The sequence below is a fragment of the Cygnus olor genome, chromosome Z (assembly GCF_009769625.2).
Source record: "Cygnus olor isolate bCygOlo1 chromosome Z, bCygOlo1.pri.v2, whole genome shotgun sequence".
Taxonomy (NCBI): domain Eukaryota; kingdom Metazoa; phylum Chordata; class Aves; order Anseriformes; family Anatidae; genus Cygnus; species Cygnus olor.
This window is the reverse complement of record NC_049198.1, coordinates 73,394,441-73,419,623: the sequence shown is the minus strand read 5'-3', so window position 1 is coordinate 73,419,623 and position 25,183 is coordinate 73,394,441. Positions and strand designations below refer to the sequence as shown.

At 37.9% G+C, this 25,183-nt stretch overlaps 1 protein-coding gene across 2 annotated transcripts in view; it reads right to left on the bottom strand.

Annotated features, from left to right (window-relative positions):
• Window positions 1-25,183, bottom strand: part of MSH3 (mutS homolog 3) — a 113,588-nt gene that overhangs the window by 44,365 nt on the left and 44,040 nt on the right. For both annotated transcript variants that reach the window (XM_040540627.1, XM_040540626.1), the window contains exons 11-14: window positions 21,636-21,720; window positions 20,934-21,043; window positions 10,236-10,368; window positions 1,159-1,346 (exon numbers count right to left, since the gene is read on the bottom strand). In XM_040540627.1, the coding sequence (XP_040396561.1) occupies window positions 1,159-1,346; window positions 10,236-10,368; window positions 20,934-21,043; window positions 21,636-21,720 (516 nt within the window). The remainder of the gene's footprint in view (window positions 1-1,158; window positions 1,347-10,235; window positions 10,369-20,933; window positions 21,044-21,635; window positions 21,721-25,183) is intronic.

Sequence of the window (25,183 nt, the reverse complement as noted above, 5' to 3'; positions counted from 1 at the left end):
CTTTGAACAAACACGTTGCGTAAACAAAAACTATACTGAAAGGAGACAAGAAACCTGCAAAGTCAAGTGCTCAGGAAGGTTGGCTGTGCAAGCCAGATCGCCTTTGTGCCTAGCACCATGAGAGAATGCTTTTTGTATGATTTTATACTGTTTTGTTCTGAAAAGCACTGAGTTTTACTGGCTCCAAGATATTCTTCCTAAAACCTGTCCCAGACAGGTTTTTACACATCCCTGACTTACTGAAGCCATGTTCTTGCTTCCATATTCCACATAAACCTAAAGCCTTAAGCCTCTTGCCTTCTTCCTCCTGTGGTTAAAACCAGGGTCTAAGGCATTAGAACAACTGAGGCAGCAGTTCCTCAGAAAAAGAAGTACACAACAAATTATTTACAGACACTCTCCCTTTTATTGTATATTCATCTCAATTTCTTTGTCTGTCATTGCTTTTTCTTTGACCAAGGAAGGACAGAATTAATACAAAAGGGCAGACAGCCACCATGCTTTCAGCTCTCCTTTCCAAGACTACGGAAAGGCAATTACAGGGAAAAGCCTGAACACACCTGGAGCCTGAGGTAGGAGCTCATTTAGTCATTCTCCAGAGAGAGTGCATGAACAGGGCAGTGACCCCATAAATGCTATGAGGGGATACAAATCCCACAGGCTACGTGGAGTCTTCAGAGTTATTAAACTCCATATTCTCTGTTATTGGTGAGTATGTAAAGAGATTTAAGAAACAGAGGGGAGGCTCAAAGCTAGTAAAAGGCATATTCCTGGCAGCAGAACAGCCACTCTGTTAAATGTCAAGTCTCTCTTCAAAAGGAATAGCTTCTCTATTAAAAATAAATAAATAAATAAATAAATAAATAAGTTGTTAAACAAATTAACATGAGCAAAACATATTTTGCTCTAAATTCATTCCCCAAAACAGCTGAAAAGTTTTCCAAAAATTATTCAGCCGGAGGCAGACACCCACGGGGCAAAATACTTGCTTGCCTAGTTCAGAACCTCTGCTTTAACTATAAGCAACCTGTGCATGCATAAATGTAAAAGCTAAAATATAAAACTGAGGTGTATTAAAACAAGATGCATACTTCACATAACTGAATACATTCAGAAATCCTATGAGGCACAGAAGATTCACTTGTTTTCTCTACTTACTTGGCTGCTTCTTCATTAAGAATCTTTAAATAATGTTTTACTGGGGAGAGAAGTTCTGGGATTTCCAACAGTGCATTTTGTAATAGAGGCGTTTTCACATGAGAATGTATGACTGGAACAAGAGCTTGAATTTCCAAGTCCAGACGAGACAAGGTGCTGACTATCAAGAAGAACTCTTGGGTTGAACACTGCAAAGGAAAGCAACATCTATATCATTACTATATATTATTATGTATTGCTTTCATTAAATCCTACTGTTTTCTGGCGTTTTTAAAAAATCACACAAAATACAGTTAAGGCATATGCGCAGTAATGCAATTGCATAATCTTACCACATTCACAAAGTTAATAAAATATGCTAATTGTTTTAACCATTGTCTTCAGGAATCAGTCAAGAGCTAATCTCCATTACTGTGATTGCTGGATGGAGATGTATAACACGTACGCGGTACACAAAGAGCAGAAAAATAGACTGATAATGCATGGACAGTAAATAAGCATGCTGAGTGATTTTATGAATACCACAATATGTCCATACAGGCCTGTGCCTCTACATCTGAATCCCTAAGCTGTAGTTTTGACAAGAGAGGGTTTGGAAAGGCAAGGCTAGGCACAGGGAGAATTTTGGCACAGCAGCACAGACAAGAAAAGAAAGAGGACACCAGAAACCACTGTTTAAAGTGCTTGTAGCTATTGCCAGATTCAGCGTCTGTCTGGTTGTTGCCAAGTCTATGTGACGAGTTGGACCTATCACAGAGATCCTAGCGTCTCCATGGGATGGGGCCCCACTTGCACATTTTTGGGTAAGGAATTGAGAATAAGGAGAAAACACTAACCCAGTCTTCTTTCATCCTCTCCTCACTACAGAGGTATGAAAGAGATTTTTCTATCATTTCCTTCAGGCAGTTGGCCAGGGTATCATCAAAAGGAAATCTCTCAGAGTGCAGCCAATAACACACAGTGCTTTCAGAGCTCGCTCCATGATACGAGCACGAAAAACAAGCATCAGATTCTTTAACGCAACTTCTCACCAAAATCAGCGACTTGTCAAAGAGAAACAACTTGAACTCTTCTCTCTTTCTCTCTTAAAACTACTAATATTACTTCTGACGCAGCTCAGATATCTTGCTGTTAGATTCTTAATGCTCCTCTGTGTCAGCACCGTTTGTTACTTTTGGCTCAGCTTCAGGAATCAGCTGTCAGGGACAGGATTTTGCTTGCAGTTAACAACTCTGCCAAAACAATTCACCTCCTGCCACATTCCCCCTTCTCAGTTCTCCCATTCAAGACAACACTCAGTCACCTAAATGCCCCACCAATAGATCAGGTAATGCTGATTCTCTTTGAAATGTTTATTTTTACCGAAGTAAGTTTCCATTTGTGCTACACCATATCTGCCTATCAGATGGAAACACAGACCTCTGAGACACAAAACCCCTTCACATCCTGGTTACTTCTTGGGGACTCCAGGGCATTTCCATTTCAGAAGATTTGGAAAAAAAAAATGTCCGTAAACAACTATGCTTATATTTTCTTTCCTTTTACTGAAGTGTAGCAACATTTCTGATTCGGTCTGAACTTTTCCCACTGGTCAGCTGACAACACTAAAAGAAAACACTTTATCTTCCTCACCTGCCCTGAGGAGGCAAGGGAGGGCACAGGATATGCTGAATGCAAAAGTGCTTTTATTATAATATTCTTGGTACACCACAAACGTTGCTTTCTTCTTTACAGACATTCTTTCTCTTCTCACCGGGCAGTAGTCTAGAGTTTCATTCCTGGTCGGTATTTTTTGGTGATTAGCACCCTTATCAAAGAACAAGTAGGCTTCAATGAACTATTTCATAAAGTATCTACTTTTTTATTTTGACATTTCTTCTCCTTAAATTCCTCCCCAGAGGTAAATTTTTGTTTCTTGTTCCTTCCCACATCCTTATACGAGAACTAAAGTAATTCTCTCATCTATTACACTGTAGTTATTTGTCCAGAACTACTTCTGTAACCCACACATGGAAGCAAGCATTAACAAAAATGCTTGTCTGGAAAGAAACAGTCTCTCTCCGTCCCCACAGATGCAAACCCCCAAAATAAGCTTGCTCTATAATGTTTATTAGCCCTTTGAAACATGAAGAATGTCTAAACACAACCTTCTGAAAAATCATAAAACATAATTATAAAACAACCTTAACTCTCTTCTCATGAAATACATATCACACCTGCAACCAGAGATGGAAGAGTGACCCCCATGTGGTATGAACACAAAATAAAGAGCCTTAGATCTGCAGCCTTGGCAATCTGCAGTGGATGCTGAAAATTTAAGTCTCTGACCAAAATAAAGTTAGAAAGAAAGTAATTCCTAGGTTAATGGCAGTGTTCAGAGATGTTTGCGCTATCATAGAGATTATTAAATAAAAATAAACAAAAAATCATTTCTGGACATTTAAGATGTACTCCGTCAGAAGAGTAAGCAATGCGACTGAAGTTATCGTAACGCCAGTCAGTATCTGTTAGATACTCTTAGATACTCTCTGACTGAACTGAAGTAGGGATGTTCAGCTAAAGAGCTACCTCATCACATCAAACAGGCAAGGTTGGCAGATACTTGACAACTGCAATACGCAATTTAACCATGACATTTCATAAGGCCAGAGAGGATATATTTTGAATCTTTTTGGAAAACTTAAGTTATATTTGTTTCATATCCATGAAAGTCTGAGGTAGAAGAGACCTACTAAGTGATTTCCCTGCAACTGCTCAATTTTTCTGCAAGATTTTTTTTTTGTCTACTCTTGGGACATCAACATTTCAAGAAGCCATGTGGTGCCACTCCTTTCATAAACTAATCCACAAAATCTCATCATGTAAAGTTTTTATCTGATAGCCTAAGTTTCTCTTCCATTAAATTAATCCAAATATCTCTAGTTTTACTCTTTCGTATTACACTCCACAACCAGTTATTACACAACTCCACTCTCTCTTTGCTGTTAACACCTTTCAAATACCTCTAAACCTTCTGTTCTCCTTTAATCATCAATTTAACCAAACTATAATCTTTTAATCTTCCTTCGTAAACAAACCATTATTCAGCTTCATGAAAACTTACTTTTTCCCCTGTGCTTGTTGCAATTTATCAACATCTTTCTGATAATCTGGAATTTGCTGAATCTATCTTATAAAAACTATGACAACAAAATAAAACAAAATAATAAAACAGTAAATCTGTCCATGGCATTTGAAGTGAAAGCACAAAGGAAAGGTCTCAAAGACTAAACAAACGATAAACCCAGGCTTGGATTCAAAGTCAAAGTAAAATACAGTACGACTGACTGCATCATCATCATCAACCTTCATGTATATAAAGGATAAAATTCTGTAAGACTCTCCTTGACTACAAAGTGTACTCCTCAAGGATACAAAGGCTGCTGCCCTGTCACACTGAATTTATAGTAGATTCTTGACAGACACCATTAGGTGATTCATAGGAGAACAATGTCCAGAAAAAAAAAAAGAAAAAAAAAAAAGAATGGCCAAATATGGGCAGTAGGAAATAGATAAACTGGGTGGGTTTGTTTGTTTTCTCAATATTGTTCCCTAAAAAAAAAAAAAAAAGTTTAAAAAAAGTAATCAAACTGGGACTTAGCAACTTACCTAGCACACTATCTCTAAGAGAGTAGAAAAAGGAAAAGATTAAAAGAATGTACAAGAACACCTGTCTGAGGTGTTCCAGTAAGAGTCATGAGGCTGGGGAAGGTGAGGTTTCAACAAGAAGGGAAAGCTGGATTTCAAGGTACTCTCACCTACACAGGAAGCAGGGAGAGAAGAAAACAAAACAAAACAAAACCAACAAAAAAATAAAACGAGAACCCAACCACCACAACATATATATATATATATACATATAAAGATAAAACAAGGGTCTTGTACAAAAAGCACCATAAACAACCCTGACAGCTATCACGAGATTTCTCAAAGGGTGCTTAATAAACATGCTGAAGTTACTTGCAGGAACTCCGCTAAACTACACAACTTAATTGTTGTCTAATGGGTTAAAATGTGTTTTATTCTAGTACGAGCTACAGTCTGCCGTATCTTTGGAACATGGGAAATTCAGCATGCTTTACTGCAAAAAAAAACTTTGCTGAACACAACGTTCCCAAGAAAGAAGGTGAACATAACCCTTTTGCGCTTATTCAGAGTATTATTGTTTCCCCAGCTTGATTTCAGTAACACTGCAGGACTTCGCATCTAAAATTTAATGGTTCCAATGCAGAACAAAGCAAGTAGGTAACTTGGAACAGACGCATAAAAATAACTCTGAAAAGCTGAGCTCCATTAAAGAGGGAGTAGTTCAATTTAAAACCTAAGTAACCTTACAAAAGAAATATGCAACTGTGTTATAAATTAGAAGCTTTTAAAACGTAGTAAAATGTTTTACATAAAGCAGGATTAATAGTCTTGCATTCCCTAAAGATGCTCACATGCCTATTCAGTGATATTTTTGAAGTCTAATTTTGAAATGCCCTCCACGATAGCTACAGCTTCTCTGGCACTAGTAAAATAACCTCAGAGTTGACAGTGATGTCAAACAATAATTTCAACCAGCAGTTTCTCAAATTGTACTGAAAATGGTGTGGAGGCCACCAAAGACAACGGATAGAAGATACACAGCAGTATGTTAGGTCCTCACACCCTTTCAGCAACAACACTAAATACAATTTAGCCTTATTTGCTTTGGTAAAATTGTTTCCAACAGATCTGAAAGGGAGCCACAAAGACCCACAGCTGACAGCCATTGACCACTCCAAGTTAAAAGTATTTCAAATTAAATAAACAGGAACTGAAAAATACAGCAACCATTTTTCACTCATTTCAAGCTGTAATAACTACCTTTAAGTTTTTAGTAGAGTGAGTGTACTATTTTTGGCGTACTAAGGTTACTATGTTCCCCTTTTAGGAGATTGTTTATATTAATCGGCTTAACATGGAACAATTTGCTCAAGTCATCATTTAGTGCTGCAAATCTAAAAATATCAGTGATGCAATTTCTTTAGAAAACTGCATCTCATTTTAAGTTATGAGGTGCACACTGCTATGGTAGAAGAAAATGTAAGAAGAAATTAAGACACGTGTAAGCTAAAGTCAATAACATGCTATAGGTGAATTTATTCTCAAAATTTTACACATACAATAACTAATTTAATGGACATATATAACAGGTGGTAATTTATTAAGAGAAAAAAAAAATCCAAAGATATAGAACAGTTTTCTCTAAATCATCAGGATACTAGGATCTTCTGAAAATCACCCATTCTTTAATGAAACGTCAAACGCGGCTTCCAGGGAGGGGCACATTTTCAACATCATTCTGGTAGATGAGCTTATGTGAAAGATTTTATAAACTTAGCACTGAGCTGAGCAGCACTCTTGTCCTCTGAGGAGCCTGAGCATGACATTGAAGAAGCAAACTATTCACTGGAAAGCTGAAAGGCAAATCTCACAAGGAGGCTGGAGGCAGCCAAGCAGCAAACAGCCCTCTTGTAACAACTGCCTACTTTATTTTGCACAGGTTAGCAGCCTGATAAATGGGCGGCAAAGTTCAAACACTGATTCAGAATTAAACAGTTTTGTTTGTGTGTTTTTGTTTGTTTTTCTTAACTGCAGCAACTTGTAAGGAACTCAAAAACAACGACACCCTATGGCTGAGGTTAGGAGCAGAACACACTGAAATGACATTTTATTACACACCCTGGCAAGGTTTGATTGACTTCACTTCTCATGCAAGACTTCAATGAAACTGCTTCACTTTAATGTGTTCTATAAATTCCCTGTCCATTTGTTATCATGACTGCTGGCCACTTCAGTGACTGAGCTTCAGTCAAAAAGTAATGTTTATAGAGCCAAGGGTACAAATAAGATAAACACTTACGGATCAAGTCTGTATAAATATTTATCTTCTGAAACACAGACCCACTGCATGAAACCAGCAGGCAACGTTGGAACGGCCCTGTGAGACACGTTTCTTAAAGAACTGATGGCATTTTTGTTCTGTACTGGTTTTTAAACTTAGTCCAGCATAGAGCTCTGACAACTTTCTCGACATTCTGTACAATCCAAAGCAAAGGTAAGCAGCCATCACTTTAACTGAGAGGAAAACAAATTGCAAGATCCTGCCATTCCTACCTCCCACTGTCCTGAGATGCAGGTAACATAAAGAAATGCATGTGACCTAATTTTTACTTTTATTTTTATTTATTTTGTTGAAATTACATAGTGGCTTTCTCCAGGAGCTATAGGGTAGGCTGAACTTGTTAAGGGAAACAGGAACATTAAGCCAATATGTCTTCCAGAAAGATCTAACTCTGCATCAGCTCTGGGTGCAACTCAGACAAAACTCTTGACAATTCCATTTCTCATTTGCCTTTTGAAGTCAATTACTGAATGCTACCAAGAGGTCTTTCACAGAGTTCATCTCCAGCTGTCCTTTTCTTGCCAGAGACGGGTAAAGCCATTTTGTGGTTAATCGTATTTCTGTCTGGGAAGATGTCAGGTGCTGGAGCTGCAGGAAATAAGAACTACTAGTTCTTGTATTAACTTCACTCTCCATAGCAACTGTAACATTGCTCTTGCCTCATTCCCATAATTATCGTCCCCACAATTCCTTTCTAGGCTGGGGCAAACTTGGAGCTGGTAATACCACCTCCAAGGCAATACCTAATTTCCCCTTCTCCTCCCCTTTTGTACAAGAACGTTGTTTTAGGTCTGGGCTGCTCATACCTGGAGTTAGACCAGCAATGTTTTCTAGTGGTTTGGGATAATGGGAGTTTGTGGAAGGTCAGATTAGTAATTGCAAATCTGAATTATGCTGCCAGATAAGAATCATCAATGGACCTATTCAAAAAATTAACAGTCGGACCAGGAAAATATACAATGATGACACAATACTTATTTACCAGAAGAGCTCCTATAAGGATGTTTTGCCTTGCAAAGTTGGTTCCACAACACAGCACTGTTTTGCCTTATTGTTTTTTCTGTCTCCTCCAGAGGTTACTGGTGCAAAGTATACCACACAACAGAAGTTCTGCAGTGGCTGATCTAAATGAAAGATGTTTAGAACAACTGAGACAAGTCAGCCCCCCCTGTACAGTACAGAGGCGTCCCTTTGTGAAACATACCTCCTTAAAAACTAACATCACCAAAGTCCAAAGAGCCTGAAAGATGAAAGACTTGTCAGATTTGCCTTTTTTTTTTTTTTCTCCGGCAGTTTTTCCAGCAGAGCTGGAATTCCTTTAGTTAAGACATCAGTGTGCTCTGCTGAGAGTTTTGTATCCCTTAATAGGCATGAAAATGCAGAGGGGGAACCTCATGTTGAGCATGTGGGAGCTGGACATCTGGAGTTAACAGAATTGGAAACACTCTTAGTGGGAACTGAAATTGCAGCATTCACTTGATATTCTGAACAAAAAAATCAAGCAAACCAGGTACTTAGTGTTCCTGAATATACACGTACTTCGCAGAGACCTTGTTTCAGGCTCATATTCACTGTCTGTCTGGACTTCAGAATCTGTTTTCAAGAGTCTGTTCTTGATTCTTTATTCAAAACAGACCCTGCCTTTCAGGGACACTGTCATTTCAAAGTCCTACAGATCTCCAGGAATTACTCAGTGCTTAGGGCACTCTCCATCATGTTTTGCATTGGGTAACAAACTAGATTTTTACCAAGGAAAGCTAATTCAAAGGCAAATGGCAAATCACATGCTCGGAACAAGAATACCCATTCTTCCTTCCCCCCTATTTACCCTTCCTAAGAATTCTGCTGGAGCACTTCTCTGCTCCTGCAACTTCCTTCCAACATCTGATTCATGAAACACCCCACTGTGGCTGTTGATAAGACAGCCGGCAGTTTATGTCACATGAAAATCGAGGAACTCTGACTGGTTCCACCTAAACACTGACTTTAAAGCTGAGAAGGGTAATCAGCCCTACAACAGGAAAGGATGACAACTGGAGAAACAGATACAGACCAGCATACACACACACACAAAAGAAAGAACAAGATAGCAGTGGAGGAATGCCAGAATGTTGTGAAATACAGATGTATTCCTACAAACCTTACTACACATCACTCAACCTGAAATGAGTTGAACCCTTAATAAGTAAACTAACTGCTGGAGAGTTATTTTGAAAAAAAAAACACAATTGTATCATGTGGACACTGCACATTTTAGGGAATGACAAAGTAGGTGCACTCTCCCTCTTTCCATATGCTGCATTATGGCAAGACCGCTATCCACTCATTGAAATACACAAGTCTGTCCATGCGCCTAACACAGTAACACCTTAGGGTCTTGAAAAGAACTGAATTTCAGATTTTCAGAGAGATGAAGCCTTTGTGCTGTACCATCCACGGAAATTACAACTTTGCTCTCCTTCTACCCACCTATTCCTTTATCTAAAACAAACTGTCAAAACCTCTCAATGTAACAGTGAAATAAAAGAACATGAAGTACTGCACAGGCGCTATTAGCACATTAATCTGCTTCAGCTAAGAACTGCCTGTGTCTCATTACAGGTAATTCTTATTAAAATGTGCAAGTGAGATCCAAATTACAGGATTTATAAACAAATTAACATTCATCTGAAAACAGCTGACTACAGTCAAGTGGTTTCACTTGCAAGTGTGATTTTAGATAAGCATACAGACTGTAATGCATTGTTTTAGAGGGAAAAAAATCAATGGCAGAAGGACCTACCACATCATCTCATCTCAATAAATCCAGTGACTAATGCATTAACACGATAGATGTTTTTCCTGATAGCATTAGCAATACAGCGTATCTGTTCTCTAACCCTATTAAGACATTTCTTCTTCAAACAACGTACCACTGGTAACGTACAAAATAACAGAAGACTCTACCATAAGGCAAAATCATCATTATAAACTTGTATCCCTTTATTAGGTCAGCTTCAGTCTTGCTAACATGGAATATTTTTAAATACACACACAAAAACTATGGAAGTATATTAAGACAGAAACACACCATTTAAAAAACAATAAATTATGATAATTATGGGTATACCTTCTTGTGGAAAACACTGCAGAGGCCTCTCTCTATATCTGGCAGCTTACAAAGAAGATTCTGAATCTGGCCAAACACGCTGGATTCTGACAGGAGAATTTCAGACACAGCATCAAGCCGGGCATTTATTTCACTGTAAGACAACAATCATAAGATCAATGAATAAAACTTTTGCTTCTCTGAGGGAAAGGTATATGGCTAGTCAACTTTTTGCTGTTTTTCTTTCTTTTTTTGAATTTTGGCTAAGGTCACATTCTCATGATAAGTAGAAGAATTTACAATTTAGAAATGCGGAGAATCTTGCGCTTTCATTCAAGATGCAAACAACCTCCTGAATGTGTTACATCATTCACCCCTCTCTGTGCTCAAAACAGTCCAATATACACCATGCCCACACCTACATACTCATTTAAAGGTACATAAAATGAGCAACACTCAATCGTGAATATCCTACCCTAAATTTGCTGACAAGTACCTACCTGTGTGAGAGCTGGGGAAGGGAAGTAGGACTTTGCTTTTAAAGTATATGTAGCATAGCTTATTTCAACAGGGTATACTAAATACATATATATTTGATTTAACTATTTTGGCCCTCTACTTTTGATCCAGAGCAAAAATTGATAACTACATGAATCTCACTGGGATTTCAGCTTTTGTTTTTTTTTCAAAGATTGTAGCATTAATCTCCATATGTCGAGATTGAAGTCAAACAATGGGTAAACATCTTATTTGAACAATAATTACATAGCTATTTGTGCCTTTCTTACAATCATATTCTTACTGCCACTGTCAGCAAAGAGCTTTAAAATGGACAACATACTGTCAGGGTTCACCTCAATTCACACTACTGTTAATGACACAGTTAACAGCTATTTCCAATAAATCCATGAGCTGGCCATAGACTGCTAAGCTAAGATAAACTCATTTTTTGCCTTTTTTTTTTGGAACCAAATTGCCTCAATGCTTTTTCTCGGAAAAGACTGAGATCAGTGGTACCTGGATGTGATCAAAACATGCAGATTAGGAGTCTATCTTTGGGAACTAGTCAACAAAAGCACCATCAGTGCATGCAGCCAAAGGGAAATTTCGCTAAAGCAAGAGGTAACTATCTTGCTGTACAACAGCAGCGAAAGAGATGTGTCAAGGATGAATAGCACGATTCCTCTGAATGTAGCTTTTTACACGTTCAGGCTTTATCTCTGTGGCAACTGTGTGCACTACAAAATAAAGTTAACTAGGTGAAAGCTGTGCTAAAATTTGCTGAGCTTTCATGACAAAAAAAAAAAATTGTTCCATACGGTATGTTTTCCCAGAGTCCCTCACCCATGTGCTACTGCGCACACTGTATGTGTGCCAGCAAACTGGAAGGCACTGGTAGGCAAACGGGAAGTTTCCGACAAGAACCTCTGAATCTAAAATATGATGTTCCAGGAAGCCTGAAAAATTATCAAGACGCTTATGCGTTTATTTTAAAAAAACATGTATTTTCATCCAGAATGACAACTACACCTTATCACAACACTTTCCTCCTAAAGCAAGGAAGTTCATAAATCACCACATTTACCACGCTGCTGCTGCCACCTGTGTCCATGTATCCTTGTAAGTTAAGAAGAAAGCACTCATTTGATACAGCCACCTCATGTACTAGCCAAGTGCATGTGGGGCAGATACAGCCCAGCCACATCTCTTCTCACAGATGATTAGAGGTTAGCCGGCATAGGGAAACTAAAACTAAGCATGTAATCAAAATGTAAGAGCCTGGGGAAGACTGCCTGTCTTGCTTGTGATGCATAATGTTCACGGCTTTTGCCACTACAGCCACTAGCAAATACCACCTGTGAGGAATCCAACAAAATCAGGCAGCTCCGCAGGTTGCAGGCATTACAACAGACGAGCATCCAGAGGCCTCTGGCCCTGAAGGCAGCTATATCTAAGAGGCCTTGAAATTTTATTGCACGTGAAAAAGGGAAAACGACACGACTGGATGTGCGCTCAGATACACATAAACGTAGTAGCATTTAAGTGCCACGATTTTCCAGTGACATACTGGTTTATACTAAAAACAGTAACACCATTCCCCCATCCACCACAAACGACATATATTCACTCCCAGAGCGGCTCTGCCACACAACGCTAGGATTTGCAATGGCAGCCAGGCAACCTGCAGACAGCAGCAGCAGCATGCAGCTACCATCAGTGAAACCGCCAGAAACTAGGGGAAACTGCTTGAAAAAGGGGCTGTTTTCAGCATACTGCATACCTGAGTTTTAAATCTCATCCCTGAGAGCCATGGTCACATAGCTACTGCAGGCTGGCAGCGTCACTAAAAATTATGCAACCAAATAACCTAAGAGCAAGCTGCTGGCCTCCACACAACGTATTCAAGGCAGCGGATTTAAGCTTTGTGCATTAATTAGTGAAGCTCTCTGAAACGACAGCTGGATAATGCAAACGAAATTGGGATGTGTTAGTATCAGTGTCAAAGTAATAAAGCACTCTGCGTGCACAGCTTTGAAGGTAGCTAAAGCTTACACTGAAACTCTAAAAGGTCAGAATCATCAGCCATGATTACATGGAGAATGATTAAAACTTGCTATACTTGAGACCTTGTAATTCTCTGTGCATGGGAGTGCTGGACTGCTAAGTTATAAACACATGCATCCTACAGAAGAAAATCATCTGTATTTTTATTATAAAAAGACTACGTAAGCATCAGAATTATATTCCAGAACACTGCCAACTTAATTCAAACAGCATGGTTATATCTATTTGTCCATTTGAAAACATGTAGTAATATGTAAAATAGATACATATATTCAAAAAACTCCTCCCTCCAAAGCTTAATCTGCCCTTTAATCATCCTCACATATGGCTATGTTACTGTAGCTCCAGTAATCTAAAACTAAGTGTCCATACAGTTTTTCTGCCTTAATCCTACAAATCAGAAAGGGTCAGGAGAATGGCATCCAGTATCAAATGACCCATTTTTCCCACCTGTAAATGAAACATACAGGGATTCCTATTTTGAAAGCCAGAACGTACTGTGAAAAATTATGCAAAACTGCATGTATATAAGGATGGAAGGACAAGGAAGAGAAATGATAAAAATAGCCAGATGATGAATTTCAAAGTATGCTTTGACACATTAAAAATATTTATAATTTAAACTAATAAACACTTTTTAGATCACCAATATACTATGCTGATAAGTTATTAAACTACCTCAAAAGAAATTGATACTTCACTCACAATTATTCAGCATATCTGATCTATAGTTTAGGATTTCTACTGTTTGTGATTTGGAAAAAAAAATTCTACCACTAGAAAATCAGAATCTAACATTGAAAGAAACTCAATAACTTATGCTAAGAAAGTGCCTCATATTTTATAAATTGGCCACAACTCCATTCTCTTTTTAGGTCCACTATTATCATATTCTTTCCCATCTCTATAAACCATGTCAGCAATCTGAATACTATCCAATTTTCCACGCAATCTTCTGCAAAATAATGCAACATAAGTCAGCTGACTAAAAGCAATACTGACTTCTGCCGTGCTCTCCATCTAAGAATAGCAACATTAATACAATACTAAACTAAAATCACTTTGCAATGTATGCATACAAAATCGAACTACAGAATTTTTGATTCTAGTATTTAGAAGACTTTAAATTAAACCATGTGATACTGTCCTCTTTTATTCTGCTGCCATATACGTGAACAAGAAATTTTGCAAATAGAAAAATATTTGAATCCTGCACTAAAAATTATCTTGCCATAACAGAAGGCTGCAGACACAAATGCAGTGCACCGAACTAACACCTAAACATCTTAACAATTGAAACCAGCAACCCTAACAGATCTGCTTAGATATCTCCCAGAGAGTGAAGCAAACCTAACATTTTTAGATGTGATAATTGATCAGTACATTTAAAGCATACTGAAACCGATTATGTAACCACTACACAAGAGCCCTAAAAAAAAATCAGTCATATAAGGTTTTATTTTTTTATACAAGGTAAATAATTACAACTAAGAATTTATCAGAAAACATTTAACTTAAAAATGCTGTTAATATGGGTTCATTCATCATGGCAAGGTTATAGCTCACCTACAGTGAATGCATAAAATTGAAATTAATTTTATTAAATTTGTTCAAAGACCACAACAATATGCAAGACTACTGGTGACAGGAATTCAACACCTGGAAAATAAAAACGCAGGGTGTGCAACATCAAATGTAGTTTTCAATGAACTGTGCCTAGACCATACCCCTAACAGCCTCCTCCCTAGCTACAGGGCTTTGAACACAGAAAATGCATTCCTTAAACACCGGGAAAATCCAAGATACACGTGGATACCATGGGTGCCAGAGGAAGGTCCCACACTGCACACTGCTGGGAAGCTCTGGGGAGGTAACATTACCCAGCCGCCCAGTTCTTCTCCTCTCCTCCTGGCCCCTGATGCTGGCTACTTTCAAGCACAGGACAACACGAAGGCTGTATAGACTTCTGCTGTTTTATATTTTCTCTCTCTTTGCCTTTTTCTTGACCTTCCTACAGAACATAGTCTGCAAATGAAGACTTTATACGAGTCTCACACAACAAGAAATTACAAGTATCGAAAAAAAGCCATGGCAGTATTACCACTTAGCAATCAGTAATCTGTGTATGTCTTTTAAACAGAACAAAATGAAACAGAAAACAGTCTATCTGGCTTTTTGCTTCAACAGTTTTCTTTGAAATTCATGTAACTTTATAGGCTAAATCTTCAATTGTTAAACTACTGTGACCACTGTAATTTTATACATTAGCAGTGATTAAAAATACAAATAAGTATAATAATAATTACTACAGTGAAATTTACGTGAAACCTAAAAAATTAACATCCTTCTGGATCTGTTCACTTGTTTTTCCAATATACAGGAGAAACAGTAATTTACTCTCAAACTCAATGTCTCCTTCCCCTTCACAGTGGTCCAACATTCCCCTAAATAAACACGCTGCCACAAGAAGACAATATTCCTGAGTAGATCTCAAATACTTAACAGCAATACACAAGTACTATAAACTTTGTCTTCACATCTGTTAAAAGAATGTAAAAAATATGCAAATAGTAATCAAACACTTTTGTTTATGTTCACACACAATATATTTCAGCTATTTGTGCCAAAAAAGAAAACCGTTTGCTACTTTAGCCTACATGAATGAATGCCTGATTACTACACTTATAAACAGTTAGAGGCAGCTTTCAACGGTACCAAAACACAGCTAGCAAAAATGAATGAATGCATGTGATGATGCTGCAATCTTTTTCTTTATAACAATTTTGAAATTTCAGGCATATGTTGTAACCTGCATTTGTGCATTTTATATTGGCACTGATGCTATGAAGTCTTTATGCTTAGGAGGAAAATTTAGCCCACAAAATTGTGCAGTAGGATGGACAGACTTCGTTCCTAAATCTCTGCTACAAAAGAAGATTCTCATCCAGGTCTGGGTGATGATGGTAACAAATGGTGATCAGTCTAAATCTGAATTAGGATGGGTTTCTTTAAAAACCTTTAGGTAGTTTGTTTTACAACCCAGCTATCTTAGATATGGGAACAAGGACACAGTCAAACTTGAAAGACTTTCCATTCAGACTGCACTTTATGTACAGATGTATAAACACAACAGGACTCGATACATTCAAAGCAAGAGGAATCAGAATGGTGTGTTTTTATATTAGGAAAGACATGTAATCGCCAACATCCCTATAAAGGGACCCCTTTTTTCCCAGTTCTATTGCACATCTCCTCCAAATAAAAGGCATCGTGCATTAGGAATAGCAATTTCTACCCTTCCTCCTCTGTAGAGGGACATAAGGAACCATCTGCAGCTCCTAATTTGCTAAAGCTACAGTCATTCTACGCTCTTGCAGGCAAAGCACATTTAGACTAATAGAAATTATTAGTACTATCCTTTAAGGCTTTGATTCAGCCTCAAAAGTATCATCTCATCCAGAACTGGAAGAAACAGGGTATTACAAAGGCTATTGGAATCACTGGAAAAACAAAAATCCTGTTTGTGAGGGGTAATTAAAAATATGGTTCACGTAGCCTTGAAAAGCAAAGCTTAAAATGTTTTTGGCAGCTCTCTAAATATACACACTTATCCTCTCTCCTTGAGGTTTAAACATCAGCTTTAACTAGAAAAGCATCGAATGAGTATAAAATCAATTACATATAAACACAGGCAAGAAAAAACTACACAGACAGTTAAAGGACTTAAAAGTGTTATAATCAGTTCTGGCCAGCAATGCATCTTGGAGACACGCACGTGAAACAGGTGAAATACACAGACAGGTCGGGGTGAGGGGGGCCCGAAAGGCGCACTCGCCCCAGGGAGGGAGGCAGTAAGTGTAGCATTAGTTGACACCCTCTGAAGCAGGCCAAAAGAGGCTCCATTGCCAGGTATGTGGTCAGGATCACTTCTGAACTCCCTCATTCTGCACTTCCAGACTCGCACTGTCAGCCTGGAGGCATCGGGAGAGGTGTCTGTGTCCCCAGCCCCCTCCCAGTCCCACAGAAATGGGCACCATGCCCTGTGCCGTGCAGGCCTGCTGCTGTCCAACGAGGCCTCTGTCACGGCAAAGGCCCAAAGCTTGGTGAAGCCATTGGTCACTGTCCTCCTCCTGTGACTATGTTTCTTGAAGAGGCTTTTAATTTTTTGCTCTAAGTTTACTCTGGTACGCTGAGAGTATTTGGTGACTTGCAGTACAATACAAGCAACACACGTACCCCCAAAGCGTGCATCTGAAGTCAGATGATGTGATCTGATCTGCATCTGATGTGTAGGCAGGGAGTTTCAGCACAGGCTGACAAGGACAAAGCTTGTTGGCCCCAAAGCCCAGAGCATGCTTTCCATGCTGAAAGTTGCATGACTTCTGAGCTGTAAGCTTCGTGCACTCCGCTCTCCACAATCACACCATTAACCTTATTAACTTCTACATTTCGTGCCGTAAACAGAATATTAAGGTAGACTTTAAGTAGTCGAGGCTCATGCTGCCTGTCTAACCTACTTCAAACCATGAACACCCTCCTCAAAGTAAAATAGATACCATCCCAAAGAGAGAGCCAGAGCATTGTGCAAACTAACATGCTCGTATCACACACACAACAAATGTTTTATGGCTTTCAGTCAGCTGCCCTTCCAACTAAGCTTTCCAAATTTTGGACTATACACTTTTCTAACTCATAAACCAAGCACTTTCACAACAAAGGGAAACACTAGCATTTCCCAGATTATCTTCCACTTAGATAGCAAAGTCTCCACCTTCTCCCTGGCTACAGTACTAGAAATACCACTTCATGATGTCCACCCACTGATATTTAAGATATTCTACCTCTCCAGGAATAGACTAGAAAAAAAGACTCTTATGCAATGCTTTCTATACATACAGGCCACAGAGTTCTCTGCACACAAACTCTCCTACAATGGCTATAAATTGCTCTGCATGATACACCCATCATTTATCTCAAGTTCTACTTTAAGTACCTCACCACAGCTTTATCAGCTTTATAGTCAATGTAATATGGACATAATAAAACTTCATGTAATTGTGCTACCTATCCGCCTTTGTCAGTTTTGAACTCTTTCTTCAATTCGAACTAACCTTGACAAGGTGGAGGAAGGCACGTGTTTGATCTCATGGAAGCAAATTTCCTACAGATTGTGGAAGAATCAATAGCTGGGTAAGGCACAGAGCCCAACTACTACCCAGTGAGGAAAAGGATGCAATATCAGTTCAACAGCTACCTGTTGTCTTTGGACTCCCAACCGTGCAAGCAGCACAGATACAACTTGGAGTTAGCTGTAACACTCAGCTTGGGAAACAGGAAATGGAAATGCAAGAATCAGAGTGGGAGTGGGTATCCATGGATGTAACAGGCTGAGAAAGACTCACTAGAGAAATGAAGCTTCAGGCTGTCCACAACTGCCTGGCGCTGCTGTTTATGCTGCAGCCACAGGACAACATATCCACTACATACAACTAAAGAAGAAACAAAAACTGCAAACCAGACCCACAAGCCTGTTAAGCTTATCTTTCTCCTTTTCCTGTAGCTATTGAAAAAGCCATGACTGCTTCACATCAACTTCAGTGGTTCTTAGCTTAACTTTATTTTTGTATTAGGAAAGAAATTAAACATTACACACATACAAAAACACAAAGACCACATTCTTATACAACACTGTGTTCTGAAATGGGTGCCTTAGCCCTTTGGCTTTATCTCTTCTTTCTCTTGCTAAAACCCCACAGCCTTACCAGGAAACAGCATGCTTTATTCAATCAAAATGCTCCAAACAACTCAACTTTCGATTTCCTTTTCTTTTCACTAGGTTAGGTGAGAAAGACATTCAATGGGAGTTACGTTTCAAAGGCAACATAGGCAAGGCAAGATAATGCTTTTATAATTTACACAAACACAGCTCCTACAAAAAACAGTGACTTTTCCAATTCCTCCTAAAAAATAAAAAATAATAATAATAAAAAAATCAGTCATCAGTGATTCATACATTCTTTTCTCTGACATCCTAGTATAACCAGGTGTGTAGTGAGGACATTACACCTTTCTTGGTTACGCCTTTTGTTTTTCTTTTCTTTATTTCCTCAAAATTGCACATGCCTTTACTTGGAAGCCTTTAAATGCATTACATCACCAATGAGCTAACGCATACCTTTACGTTTGCCCAAATAATCTTTCTGTACACATTTCTACCTGTACTCAACCTGATACAGTGTTTCTCCACTGGAAATCTAGTCATCATCCCAAGTGGTTTTCAACTACAAGGCATAAAGCTGTAATTACACCCTCTCAATTTTTGATATGCCAAGGGAAATGCACCTACCCACTGACTGGAAAAGATATAGTATAGAAATCTTGCTTCCGCTGAAAATGACACTCCAGGAGGCACAGGTGAATTACAATTACAGAATGTTCTCTAAGTGCATTTGTGCGCATTACTGGAAACAATACCACTGAATGTCTGATGCACTAAGTACGTGAAATTACAACTTCTAGTCAGGACGGGGGAAAAAATACATAGAAACAAAATAGCTTTTTCCACATCAACCAAAAAGTATTGTTAACTGTAGCCATATATCTTCCTCCCATACTGAGAAAAATAGATTGAAAAAGGAAAAGTCTTCATTTTCCACAAGTAGCAAAGAGCAGAGCGACCCAAACTGAGAAGTTCTAAAGTTGGTTCTGCATTGAGACAAGGGAGAATTTAAATTTACTAGTTAAAAAAGAAGGCCTGAAGTCCCCTAGCAAGCATTGCTCTGGTCTTATGTCAAGGCAAAGACTATCTACACTACTGTTGAATGCTGTTTCACCTGCTGCATCACATACACGATCATTTGGGAGCAAAATGGTTAGAGCCACTCCTTTACAGGTCCCCGTCTTCACTGCTGTCACTGCATGAGCCCAGAGCCTGTACTCTGGCTCCCCCCTCTGACAACTTTACAGACAATTCCCAAAAGGGTCTAGGGTGCCTATAGGGCTGGAAAAGAATTAAAGTAATTTATTTCAATTTATTTCTGCAAATTGGCCCAGAAATTCTATCCAGATGCTTTTAAGGTGAACACCAGACAGATGATCAACTTCCCTGAAGTCTAATACAGTTTAGGAAGGGTACATTGAAAGCCATTTTCAAGTAGGTAAATTCTACACAAGCTATTACGAAAAGGAAAAAAAAAAAGTACTGTAATCAATATATTAAATCCGTGCCAGAAATCGCAGTGTGATACCATCTAACCAGCATTGCTCCTACACAGGAAACAGGTCTCTAATACTCTACATCAACAAAATAGTAGGGGAAAAATAGTTACATACTTTTTTTTTTTAAACTACTGACAACAGATTCTGACAAAAAGTCTAGTAAGAAAATTTAGCAGCCATACTTCAGAAGTATAAAGTGCTTTAGCATATTAAAAAATTGGCCAAAAAAAATTACTTCAATAGAAACATTTGTTAACTATCAATAGCAGCAAGATGCTAAAGTGCTGGTATACTTTAAAACCTGTCCTGTTTACTATATTAGTAAATCAAAAACAAAAGTAAAACAGTGGGAAAATTTATTTTAGTTAACCAAGCTAAAATTATTTTCTGTAAAGTGTAGCTGAGATGCATAACACAACTGACTTAATTTTACACTGATAACTCTCAGAATATTCATGTACAAAGGAAGAGATCCAAAAACTTAAAATGTAGGTGAACAAATATCACATGTAAAGACTCAGTACTGATATGTAATAGCAAGTTCAACAGTCCAATAACACCTGCAAAGAGAAATGAGAAAAGGCAGAGTCCATTTCAAGACAAAGTAAAACCAAGATGATAGGTATTACAAAATAAGGCGTTTCCAAAGCATTACAATATAAAGCGTATCTTAAAATACATGAGTGAGCAAACAATCTTCACATTTCAGAACTAATAAAAAGAAACACTTCATATTCAACACACTGTTTACAGGGATAACAGAAACATCCACCACTAATTCAAAACAAATAAAATGCATTAAGGATGCAAATACTTGCTTGAGGCAAGAAACAAATGAAACACTAATTAGCAAATTTAGGAATAAAGTATCTTCCACCAGCAGGTAATCCTCACCCATGGTCTGAAAAAGGATACTAAGATAAAGAGATGTCTAACCTGGATTTCATGAGGGGCTGAGTTACCCATTTCTTCAGTCTCCGACGGCCAAAGGAAGTTTTAGTATGATCCAACACCCAGAGTAGGCTTCCTTTTGTTTTCATATCAGTCTAAAATAATAAAAATAGCATAATTATTTTTAACTGAGCAATCAGTTATGTACTTTAAGAATCTTCACTATGTAAGCATTCTATTCAGACTTCAAGATATTGTAACTACATTAGTTTACTGATCTTTTTCATGAATAACATCTTACATAAAGCATCTCCAGCAGTCATGAGTTACTTGAGTATGTTTTTCCTTTAGTCAGAAAATGTTTTTAGAAAATGATAAAAATAAAGCCAACATGTTAAATTAAGTCTGTGCATAAACCACTAGCATAGAAGGAAAAAAAAAAACAAAAAACACTATTGCATCTATATCACTTGATAGCACTTTTTCAAGAACTCTGAAAGCTCTTCAGGAAACGTCTTTGCTAGTCAAAGTACAATAAAGTTCCTAGCTCATACTTAGAGTCAGTAGAGATTACCTTTCATTTATGCCTCTGAAAATATAACCCTCATTCAGTCTGATCCCATTTAAAATAATTTTAACATCTGGCTGATATTTTCAAACCAACTTAACTAACTTTATTGGGAACAGTATGTCAAACAGCTCTGAAAATCTCCACATTGAAAAAAAAAACACTCCATTTTTCCTTACTTGATTCTGTAAAATTTCAAGGTTTTTCATCGTTGTCCCATTAATTGTCATGTATTCAGTTTCACTTGACAACCGTTTGAAATTGCTGAGGAAAGGAATTTCAGAGGTTATATTTCAAATATGGGTACATATTTAACGGTAAGTCAAATTCCCCACACTAGAGAACTCATCAGCTATATGAAACAAAACAAAAAAAAAGTAAGAAATTAAAATCGATTCAGATAAATAAGAGAACTGAACACCAATAACATCTTTTGTTTTACTGCTCAGATAAACAAGATTTGAAGACTCACTTGCCCAACTTCCTACAATGATTCCAACAAAGCTTAGAATAAAATCCAGCTTTCCTGTCATCTAATCCAAATGCACTAAATTGTTAAGGAAATGCCCCTTCTTCAGTCTATGATGAAATTAAGAAAGTACATGCTTTTGTTAGCATACTGTTCTGATCAATGTAGGATTAGGGGCAGGGATAATAATAAGAACTAATACTTTGAGAGCAAAACTGATTTTAACATCATTCATCGTCAAAACAGCATAACAGAAGACATATTCTTAACTTTTCTTTCTACTACTACCAATTTAAAACTGCCTGTTAGTGCCATTATTTAAGAAAAGAAAAATATGGCATACTTAAACTATTTCATTTTCTTTCTAATATGACATAACTGTGACCAAAATGACTTAACTTTTTGACACTTCCTAACACAACAGGAAGAGACCAACCCAAATGTTGTTTATGTATAGCTAAGCAAAACACTGAATAGAACCATCATTAATAACTGTATTAGATATGTAATATTAGGTGTGAAAAGTATCTCAGTCTAAGATATGCAAATGTAGTAGTTGGGACAGTGAAGTGAAGTGCAAGAACCCCACTAAATGCTTTTGACAAATCAAGTCATGATTGTCTAGGTTGATTATACTGCTGACTGCACTTTGCACAAAATCTAGGACGCTCTTTATTGTCTCAGCCTGAAAAGAATGACTTGCTGGGTAGGATTTAAAATTGCTTTCTTGAATTTTCATACAATTTTTTGAGTGCACTCCATTTTAATTCTGTGGGGGAGCACTAAGTGCTTGAACTTTTCTGCTAGGCATACACAGCTGCACTATTGCTATATTTAAATAAAAAAAAAGCACTAAAATTTCCAGCAGCATGAAATATTCAGAGGGTAATGGTATATATTCAAGTTGTTCGCAGGTGTTTGGGCCTGCTAATGAATATGTTCTTAAATAATGGGTCAAATTAAAAGTACTTTCTGCAGAATTATTTAAAAAAAAAAAAGTTGATTTATCTGAGAGGATAAATTCATGGACAGCTGGAAAGTACAGCTGACTCAAAACACCCACAGTCAGCATTATTCTGCTCTAGTGTGCTATCGCAGCAACCAACAAACTTGACCAGCAAAACAAAACATTGGAGACAAAAGAAGCACTGTCTTACAAAGTACGCAACATTAAAAGCAACAAAACAAAATTTCATGATATTCTGTCACAACTGGTGGTGCTGGAAAAAATTAAATCGGAATGATTCCCACTTGGCTTCCAGTCCCCATAATCAACACCAAATCCTACCCACCCTTCCAAAAGCACCTAATCTGTATCTAGGGCTTTCCTAACCTGCGTTTTCCCGTGTTTATATATATATATATATATATAAATACTATATATAAAGCGCCTATCACCATATTGATAAACACTCTTTGGAACAACTCTGATGGCAGGGGTAAGAACAGGAGTTAGCCTGTTAGTACCTCAGAACTTCTGTTTCCAACCAATTGAAAGAAAAAAAGCCACAAGACTTTGCTGCATTTTGATTTGCTACTACTCAAGTCTGTGATCTCTTAAAGCCATATGGATTTAATGTGTAAGAACTGCACCTTTTTTTTCTTCCTGAAAGCATAAAGAATGCTTTTGTCTGTCCCTATCAACCCTCGATTACCCGTAAGTGAGTTTCAAGATTACAGATTTACTGGTTCTCGAGTTTCCACACTTCAGCTGGATGAAGCTCCATGCCTCCAAGCACTTAACGTAGAGCACATCCTGTCCACAGCAAGCTTATTCTCTGATGGCATTTGAAGACAACTAACTCTGCTCCATGGCAGACTCTATTTACTAGCCCTCCAGAAGCAGATACGCTAAAGATGTTCTCACAGCATAAATTATCTATGTTTTATATTATCCAGCACTGAGTTTTATCTGAGTTACTCCAACCCTGCTATTAACCCTGGTAATTGAGAGCTTAAAGTACATGAATAATAGCCAAGATCAACCACAGAATATGCCCAACCAACAATTCCAGATGTCACAGCAAAGACATGTTTTGCTTCCACCCCTTCATCTTCCTTCAGCTTGGGATCAAAACTTGATAAAAATGCGAACAAAGGCAGACTCTTTGTAGGGAATTTAGGGATTAAATTACATGAGAAGGAGGTTGTAAACAAATATTAAGCCAGTGCTGGTTTTACAGTGAGGGTGTCACACAATCCTCGTGAGAAGTTCTGAATGTGCTGGTATCAGCCGTCTCCTGCATCAGCAAACATGACTCTTCAAAATCACTTCAGATGGAGCACTACACATTAGTTCCTTCTGCAGGTGACAGTGTGACCTGATTTTCAAAGAACAGACTTGCAGCTACCTGAAGTACTTAAACTGCACAAAGCACTAGTGATGGAAATAGCTGGTTATCCCACTACTGAAGAGCAGGCCAAGGTAGGATTATGCTGCCTGGGATGAGAAAAATGAAAAGAGGAAACAAACAGAAATGCAAGCTTCTTGTAGGATTTATATGACTTTTAGGGAATGCTTATTAGAAAGAGGTTGCTATTCATAAAACAGCTTTTCAGAGTAGAACCTCACTTAACGATGAGTTACCATGGGGGTTACTATGATTGCTTTAGAACAGTAAACTACATCCGCAGACTTTTGAGTTTTGTGTGTTACCTGTGAAATTTTATCTTCTTGGTCATTCTGCATCCTGAGAATGTTACAGAATAGGGCATTTTCTATGCTTTACTCATCATTCTCTCCACAGAAGACATTATATATAATTTCACGCTAAGCAATACAGCCTAGGTGAATGTGTGTCATTCAAAGCACTAGTTTTCCACTACTTTAATTTTGCAAAGCTCCAGTAACTTCACAGCAAAGTTCCAAGACACTGTTTTGAAAGCCTACTAAACAGCAGATTTTCTTTGCTCAATTACCTTTTACAGACCTCTAGAATCAATATCTTCAAAACTTCTGTGAGTGAATAAACCTATGCATTTAAACAAGAACTGTAGGAATTCATGTTCAGCTTCAAGGAGTAAAAACCAGTCTCTTCATTTCTCAAAACCATTTGCTTTGGGTATGAAAGATGTTTACCAGTCTAAGTCATGAAGCACCTCAAACCCAGATTATGTTCTCTATTTAATTAACCAGACTTTTAAACTTGTTAGTGAATATTGCTGCAGGGCTAGAATTTCTGATCTGGTTCCCTGATGTAACAGCAGTCCACAAATTCCCAACTAAAACAGTTAACAAAATAAAATGAACAAACAAAC